This window comes from Sebastes fasciatus, chromosome 2 (assembly GCF_043250625.1).
Source record: "Sebastes fasciatus isolate fSebFas1 chromosome 2, fSebFas1.pri, whole genome shotgun sequence".
Classification (NCBI taxonomy): Eukaryota; Metazoa; Chordata; class Actinopteri; order Perciformes; family Sebastidae; genus Sebastes; species Sebastes fasciatus.
The window spans coordinates 8,957,968-8,967,535 of record NC_133796.1 but is presented as its reverse complement, the minus strand read 5'-3'; the positions used below and the strand labels follow the sequence as shown (position 1 = coordinate 8,967,535).

General features: G+C 41.8%; 1 protein-coding gene across 1 annotated transcript in view; it reads right to left on the bottom strand.

Annotated features, from left to right (window-relative positions):
* Positions 1-449: 449 nt before the first annotated feature.
* Positions 450-9,568, bottom strand: part of itfg1 (integrin alpha FG-GAP repeat containing 1) — a 171,173-nt gene continuing 162,054 nt past the window's right edge. Inside the window, exon 18 of the mRNA XM_074660656.1 lies at positions 450-1,650. Coding sequence (XP_074516757.1) covers positions 1,591-1,650 — 60 coding nt within the window. The 3' untranslated portion in view covers positions 450-1,590. The remainder of the gene's footprint in view (positions 1,651-9,568) is intronic.

Below are 9,568 nucleotides of genomic sequence, written 5' to 3'. Positions count from 1 at the left end.
TCACACAGGCAGCTATTGACTATCAATACTGTACATTATCCACCCCCCCCATACTTTGCATCAGTTGTGATCTGCTTAAAGGCCACCAAGCTTGAGACAATCTTCCACTCATTTGCCATGCAGGGGAGGTTCAATCTCTCCATGCATTATTTAGCAGGGTGGCTCCTGAAGTGGGGTGCCGGTGGGCCCAGAGGGGTGCTCAGAGGGGCCTCTGGAAAATTAAAAGGCAGTTTAATTTCACTGCTGCTTCAACTGACTACACATTGAGATAATGAGAGCGTATGAAGATGATTATTTTCAGTGTAAATTTCCCTCTAGCTTCCCGGCAACAAAGTAAACAAAAGACGTTCCCAGAAAAGGAGTTTCAGGGGAAGAATTCTTACAAAGTGGTGAATTATTGGTTTGTAAAAAGACATGGAGTCTAATAAAACACTGAAAATGAAACCACCCAGAGTTAATTTAACCTTTATTCTCAACCTCAGTAAGTAAACACATTTAGTAGCTTGAACATTCATTTGCAAATCAAATCGGTACAGCAAAATAAATTACAAACACCCACAGTTAATCATTAGTTTAAAAAGTGCAAACCACTTGGAAAGGCATGAGCTCATTCTGGTGGAATAAATATCTGAACACGCCAAAGCGCTTGGCTCGATTCACTTTAAAAAAGACAAACAAAAATTAAAACTACATCTGGAAACAAGCCGGAGTAAACGGTGCCTTATTCAGCAGTTCAAAATGCAAACGTTTTTTTCAGACTGTTTGCTGTGCCTCGACGCAGTAGCATTAGAAATTTACAAGATGCAACAGAGAAACTCTTTTTTGGCAACTCCTTCGATGCACTGTGATACGATCAAGTGAGAAAAAGATGAATTTGCACTCGGCAGACCCGACGGTGATTCATCATTTTTTGGTGAGATTGGTAGCAGAAAAAAAAAGTTCCACAGAATCATGACGTTGCATGTGTCCGTATTTTGTTCATTTTGCAGCTGCGGTTGCAAAGCTGACATTTGATATCACAGAATACAAGTCAGTTTAACTTCACAGGTAATAAAATCTGAAGAATTTCTTGATTATATTTCAGTCAAATGACAAAAGAGGGAGGAGAATAAACTAGACAAAGACGATGTACAGTAGCACACACATGGATTTCAAGTAACGCAACACATTTTAACACTCAGTACCAAAGGTGCTTCCCTTCCAGTGAATAACTTGTTGGGCGTTTCAACACAAATCAGTGTCATTTTATCAAATGATGCTCTAATAACACCACTGATGATCACGCTGCTGACTACAGCCGGTCCACAGAAATCCCTGCTCTATCTCCGTCAGGATTTCTCTGTGTCTCTGTGGCCTTGTTGCAGCTCCTGTACATCTAACACGGGAATGAATAAATGAAATGGAACATGAATATTTCACATCTGACTGAAGGACTGAAAAATATCAAAAAGAAACGTTTTGGGGCAAATGAGGATCCGTTTATTGGCCCTTGAAATGAGCCTGAGTGTGTGTGTGTGTGTGTGTGAAGGGGGGACGGAGGGTGAGGCGTCGGCGGAGGAGGAGGTTCTCCCATGATGCAGTTCTCTTCCTTCACATGGCATCGAAATGGAAACGGTGGGCTTCCTGCCTCTTCTCTCGGTCGTCCGCTTTCTGAACACACACATAGAGAAGCAAGAATTTTTGGTTAAACTTCATGTATCACAATCAGTAACACAATCCTTGAGCAGATCCCAGCTGACATTGGGCGAAGGTGGGGTACACCCTGGACAGGTCGCCAGATTATCACAGGGCTGACACGTAGAGACAGACAACCATTCACGCTCACATTCACATCCATCCATTTTCTTCTGCTTATCCGGGCCGGGTCGCCGGGGCAGCAGACTTAGCGGGGTATTCCAGACGTCCCTCTCCCCAGCAATGTTTTCCAGCTCTTCCTAGGGGACCCCGAGTAGTTCCCAGGCCAGCTGAGATATATATCTCTCCAGCGTGTTCTGGGTCTATCGCGGGGCCTCCTACCAGTTGGCCGTGCCCAGAAAACCTCCAAAGGATGTGCCCAGGAGGCATCCTGATCAGATGTCCGAACCACCTCAGCTGGCCCCCTTTCGACGCGAAGGAGCAGCCAGCGGCTCTACTACGAGCTCCCTCCAGATGTCTGAGCTCCTCGCCCTATCTCTAATGCTGAACCCAGCCACCCTACGAAGGAAGCTCATTTCGGCCACTTATATCCGCGATTATCGGTCACTACCCAAAGCTCATGTCCATATAGGTGAGGGTTGGAACGTGGATGGACTGGTAAATCAAGAGCTTTGTCTTCCGGCTTAGCTCCCTTTTCACCACAATGGTCCGGTACAGCGCCCGCATAACTGCTGACGCTGCACCGAACCGCCTGTCCATCTCCCGCTCCATTTTACCCTCACTCGTGAACAAGACCCCGAGATACTTGAACTCCCTCGCTTGGGGCAGTGACTCACACTCCGTTTTCCGGCTGAGAAAAAACAACGACGGGCAATTTAGAGTCAACAATTAACCTAACCTGCATGTCTTTGGCCTGTGGGAGGAAGCCGGAGAACCCAGAGAAAACCAACACTAACACGGGGAGAACATGCAAACTCCCCACAGAAGGGCTCCAAGCTTGGTTTGAACCTTCAACCCTCTAGCTGTGAGGTGACAGACATAACCACTGCCTAATAGTAATCGAATGACTAAAATGTGATCAAAAGTAATTTTTGACAAGATTAGACTAAAACCAGGTGCCAAAATGAACACTATAGCATGTACATCTGTGTGTATGTAATTACACTGTATTGTCCCTGAACCTCGAAGTGAGAAAACAGTCAAAATGTGTGTATACAAGCTGCAATAGGCCAGTGATTCAGTGATCAATTAAGGCTGGAACAGCGGTTTAAACATGACCACATCGCTTAATTAAATGGACCCACTGGCAGATTAGTGGAGTGTTAAGTCCCCTTTTGCTTGTGTAACAACAACAACAACATTAATTGGTTAAAAATGAAAAAATAAATAAAATATAGTGAACTTTGTAATCTAATTATCACATATGTGCAACCAAACAGATGTAGGAAGTGTTCAGTTGAGACTTCTGGTTGGGAAGTCAACTTTTAATATTCAATTAGAGCATCACACATAGAAAATAAAGTCATCTCTGTCATGATCTTGGCAAATCCAAGTCTCAGAAAATAATAATGAACCAGCTTAAAACACCAAACACACAGACTCTCACTCATACCCCTTCTATCAACGTGAAAAGGCCTTCTGAGGATAAGGCTTTATAAAGGGATAATACGTTGTATTTATAGCCATCAGTCTATTATCATCGTCTGGCCATCGAGACACGCGCCAGGTGTGATGGCTGGAGGCGCCGCTACAGCTAAGCTGAGAACAAGCTGACAGACGGGCTAAATGTCATCCAAACAGTTGTACAAGATAAAAGAGTGCAGATTTGAGCAAACATTAGATGCCAGTACTAGTTTTATATACTCTGGTGTAGAAGTACTCAGAGCTTTTAAAGTAGCAATAGAGTAAAAGTTTAGAAATGTTCTCAGAACAATGTACTGAAAGTATGAAAAGTACTCCATCATTTTTGTGTTATTAAATTGTTTTTACAAAGTATTATATTGCTATTTTATTATTTATATTACACTATAGGATTATTACAGATGTGTTAATGTGTAAGCAGCACTTTAAAAGATGCAGTGACCGACAACCCTTTCTACTAGGGCTGTCAAAGTTGTCGCGATAATAACGTGTTAACGCAAATTTGTTTTAACGCCACTAATTTCTTTAACGCAATTATCGCAACTTCCAATTTTTTAGGTTGTAGTGGGCTCAGTTTTAAAGCTAGAGTGAAGATACTGGTATCATATAAAACTAGAAAACAAATAACGCTCCAAATTTACGCTAAATTTTGGCGAGGAAAAACTGGCATGGCCATTTTCAAAGGTGTCCCTTGACCTCTGACCTTAAGATATGTGAATGAAAATGGGTTCTATGGGTACCCACGAGTCTCCCCTTTACAGACATGCCCACTTTATGATAATCACATGCAGTTTGGGGCAAGTCATAGTCAAATCAGCACACTGACACACTGACAGCTGTTGTTGCCTGTTGGGCTGCAGTTTGCCATGTTATGATTTGAGCATATTTTTTATGCTAAATGCAGTATCTGTGAGGGTTTCTGGACAATATGTGTCATTGTTTTGTGTTAATTGATTTCCAGTAATTAATATATACATACATTTGCATAAAGCAGCATATTTGCCCACTCCCATGTTGATAAGAGTATTAAATACTTGAAAAACCTCCCTTTAAAGTACATTTTGAACAGATAAAAAATGCAATTACTCGTGTTTAAATACTTTGATTGATTGACAGCCCTAATTTCTACATATGGGCATGTGAAGATTTCATCTATAACAATGCATCATATTTTATAAGATGATTACATGTTTTATAAGTAAGTGGAGAAAAAGAACATTACTTTCCTCATAAGTGTGGTAGAGTAGATGTAAGAAGTAGTATAAAAACTAAAAGTAATGTACAAGTATCTCACAGTTGTAGTTCAGTACAATATTCACTTTCAAAAGATGTTGCATGGAAAACCACTTAAAGGGTAACATTTCACAATGACCTTTAATTCCTTTAGTTCATAATGGCTCCAGAAGCACATCACCACGCTTTATAAGAGGTGGCCATTTGACAGTAGTCGAGCACAAAAGAAAAAAAAGATCCCACATCATCTGGACCGGTGACAGTGCAGTCAATAATGCATTCAGATCTGTTATGTGAGATCAGTTATGAACTGAGGATGGGGGGGAGAGAATAGACATCAATTTGAAAGTATCTGAATGGAACAATCCTTGTTTTTCATTCCCTCAGCACATTGTCTAAATGTTGCAGCAGTTTGTATAGAAAGAACTGAACCCAATCTCAGTACATTAGAAAGACTTTTGGACTTTTAAAGGACAGACACTCCTTCCCTGATGTTGACTAATTTACTGCAACCTAAAAGATGGGCAGCAACACATTTACTGCATTTTTTTTTTTATCCCGTCAGTTTTGATTTGTAATAAAGCCTTCATCCATCTTCCAAGATACCAGCGCCTCATATTGATTGATGTCGTGCCTTTTTTTAAAATTTTTTAGGATAGCATATTTCTAAGGAGCAGATGGATTGATGTGATGTTCTTTTTCCTTTGGATAACGGAGCCACTGGGCTGTGCTGCTGTTGAAGCCTGGTCTAATTGACTATCCTGGGGATACCATCAAATTGTCATCCTGAGGCCTGACTCATCATGAAGCAGCCGAGCATTGATTTGTGTCCATCTGAAGGTTTTAATGACACAGTGGTTGCGTCTGTGTCTGAAAGCAGGTGTTACAGCTACTGTGAGGTATGGTGCAGTCTCACTGGGCGCTAATGTCAACTCATTAAGTCTGGTCTACACGTCCCGCATGGAGATGATGATAGGTGAGGAGATTGATTGCAGTCTGCTTCATTACATGGTTTCTCTCCACCTTTCCATCAAAACTTATATTTCTGATTAATATCCCGTATTAATACACCAGCTAATATCGTACTGCACAGAAGTTCACTGGAGTTGTGTTAGCTTGTTAGCCGGGACGGCACGTCTTTGCCCCGGTGCTTCTGCCCTCTACCTGACTTTGTTATTAGAAGAGCAAATACCAGAGGCGGCGGCGCAAACACACAGAAAATGCCAAATGTCAATCAGCCGGCTCGCCCTGACCTTACTGGATGCCCCGCCATAAAAGAGGCAGGGAGAAGATGAGATATGAGGGAGGATGTTAGCGAACGGTATACAGGACTCAACCTCAATCTTAATTCCCTGGATGGTGCAGAAGGTTACGCCACATTAGCCCCGCCGCTCCAGATGTGTGTCTTTCAGTTATTAATTGAATCAAATGTGCTGCGTTTTCAAAAAAGCTGTCGCTCTGAACACAGCGCCGCAGTATATAGTGACACTGGAGGTGTGTTTGTTCACCACAGATGGAGACAAACCTGCTGCAGCACACCAACACTGTTTTCTGCTTGAATTAGAAGTGGCAGCGTTTTTGATTCATGGTTAGAAATAGTTATGTTTGGGTTAATAAAGTGCCATTATACCATGGTCTGGGTAAATACTCGATTCTGATTGGTCAATCACGGCTTTAGTAGCCGTGTAATAGGGGGGATAATGTACAGCTAGCGGGTCATTGTTGTGAAATAAACCCCTTCAGAGCGTCGGGGTCCACATCGGGGGTCGGCGTCGCCCTGTCGATGCAACAATGACAACAATGACAAGCTCGCTGTACATTATCCCTTAAATAATGGACACCTACTAAGTAGTTCCTGTGAAACTGTCTGTTCACCGTTGGCTCGTAGCTGAGCCAAATGGCTCTATGAGCAGAGCGGACTAGAAATATCTCCCGTTGCCAAGTCGTAGCTAAGGTCTGTCCTATCTACTGGAGCAGTGAACGATGTTTCCATTGCATAAGAAGCTCATGGGATGGTAATGATGTTTCCAGGTATTACAGAGTGAGTGGCTTGTGAAAAACTTTACATTTTGGTTGTAAAACGCATGAAAATATAAATTAATGGTCTTAACTTTTTTTTTATTTGGCAAGTGACCACAGTATAAGTGGGAAAATGCCCTTCGAGGTGTCCTCGTCAGGCATTATCCCTTACATCTATCACAAGTCTGTACCCATGAGGAGAGCATCAGCATTATGGATTTCACTACATGATGCCAAACTAAAAACGATATTGTTATTATTATTATGACATAGTGCCCCTGTGGTAAAATAAGCAGAGGTGAAACATCACATTCGGAGTGGATCACAGAACACAATGGAGGAATGATTTAAAGAATTCATCACTGCTTTTTATAGGCATAAAAGTAAAGTACTTCTCTCTTTTTCTCTGAAAAAGTGTGTGCTTAACGTCTTAAATATGTCAAAATCCTTTATTTATGCGCTTTTATAATGTATCTCATTGCTGGTTCTCTTTTTTATCTGAGCTTTTATGTCCTTTAGACACTTCCAATGATATATAGCACTTTGTCTTCATAGTACGCCACACTTGCACACAGGCACATTTTGGGTAAAGACCTCCCCTTTACTAGCTTGTAACTTTTGCACTTCTCCTGTTTATGGACCAAATGTGAGGTCACTCATATCCATCTGTACATCCCTTGCCTCTCTAGTAGTTTATATGATTGTACCCAATTCTATGTATTGTATGTGTACCGGTATTTAATATTAGTTGTTTTTTTATATAATATCTTTTAAACATAAGTGTTGGGCAGGAGTGTTTTCGGGAGGCCAATGTACAGTAAGTAAAAGTCCCATTCATTTCTCTGCACAGACAACAAGAGGTGACTCGCAGTTGGCAAACTTCCATGACTTGGATGGGCGCAAGACTCTCCTGGTTGAATCATCACGAGAGAAGATGAGCAATTGTGTTGGAAAATTCTCATTATTTTATAAAAAGCCAAAAGTCAGGAACAGATGCTACAGATTATGTTTGGTAGAAAATACATTCAGCAGTTTAAAGTCAGTGTTAAATGTGCATTCAGCAAGTGTAGTTTGTTCTGAATTGCAACAACAAATCATTATGTCTTATATCACTGACCAGCTTCGTTTCCATAGCAGCAGCGGTAACAGGGGCTTCTAAGTATTGTATAAGTAGGATAATGTACAGCTAGCAGGTCATTGTTGTGAAATAAGCCCCGATAGAGTGGTCTTGGAACGCTCTGGTGGGGTTTATTTAACAACAATGACCCACTAGCTGTACATTATCCTACTTATTAAATGGCTACTTACTTCAGAAATCAATCATTTGACACAGAAACGGTCCGCCATCAGAACTGAGCCCATAGCAACCGTGTATTATACATAGCAACGGTCTGTTATAAAGAAATATCAGACCGTAGAACGTTGTGATCCACCAATCAGAATCTAGTATTCAACAATGCCGTGCAATAAAATGCAGTTAAGCTAATTAATGGCTTTAAGATAAACCAAATAGCATCATTAATGGTGCTGAATGGGTTAGGGTTCGGGGGTTAGGGTTAGGGTCATAGCCGGCCCGGCTATGTCAACAAAGCACAGAGAAGCTTGGATTACAACACACACAAAGGAAGAGAGACTTCATTCTCTGCTCAGGTAGACATTACTCCTCTATATATTTTTACATAGACAATAGATGTTTGATGCTATATTATTGCCCTGGATATCATATGAAGAACCATTAATTATCTAGAAGACTCCCGCGTTTGTATTTTGAGGAACGTTGAGGATAACACTTAAATAAAAATTCAACTGGATAACCAGAGTGGCTAAAATACTCCAGGAACCAACTAGTGAACAAGACATGTTTTGATTACTTTGACTGGTCAGCCTCAGCACATTAGAGCGATCAAAACCAAATGCATTGCTTCTTTGAGGCTTCAAACTCATCATTCTGCCTGTGTGAACATGACAGATTTGGTTTCATGTGAAGTATACTGCCAGCCGCTGCAAGAGCTGTTTTTTTTTTTTGTTTTTCAAATTAGCATTTTCCTCTTTCTACCTCTCACTGTCATGTTTCTCAACCCCCACATACACACACCCATCCCCTCCCATCCACCTGAGCCTGCTCGGTGTGTGTAGACGCTCGGTTCAGGGACCAGCCGTGTTTTTTTTTGTTTTAAATGCAGCGTCGGTTCATATGAAGCTGACGGTCACGCCCACGTATCCCAAAAAGAGGGCAATTAGAGCGTGTCTGTGTGTGTAACCATGCACACATGCCATCCTGTGTATAGACACACATGCAGGACCACATAAAACGCACACACACACTTGTGCGGCAGATGGCTTGGAGAAGATGCCAGCGACTTACTGCACCACTCAGCCCAGTAGACGGCCTTACCACAGTGTGGAGATGAAAAAGAGAAGAAGAACCCCCCACAAAAGTACATTTGCGAGACTTATTGTTAAAGAGGACCTATTGTGCTCATTTTCAGGGGCATACTTGTATTTTGGGTTTCTACTAGAACATGTTTATATGCTTTAATGTTAAAAAATATATATTTTTCTCATACCAGCTGTGCTGCAGCACCTCTTTTTCACCCTTTGTCCCGCCCAAAAAAGCCCAGTCTGCTCTGATTGGTCAACTGGCCCACTCTGTTGTGATTGGTCAGCCGAACCAAACTCTTCGGACTCCACTCCACCTCCGCTCTAACTAGCTTTGTTTGAGGGCGTGCCAAACTAGCTGCTAGGCAAAATGTGTTACTTGGTGAAATCACCACGTTACAGAAGAAAGGGCGTGACTTAAAGCAAGGTGTTTCAGGCAGTTCAGGAGCAGTGTTTCTGTGGGGGACAGAAACTCCCTTTGGCGTGGACTTTGAGCTTTGTAACTTTGCAGACCTTTTACATGCACAAAAATACTCTATAAAACACTAACGCAAAGGGCAAAAGCACAAAAGCATAATAGGTCCTCTTTAATAAAGTGTGTGCCTGTGTGTCGTCGACCTGTCAGGGTACATTTTGCTGTGACCGTACTGTGTGTGTGTGT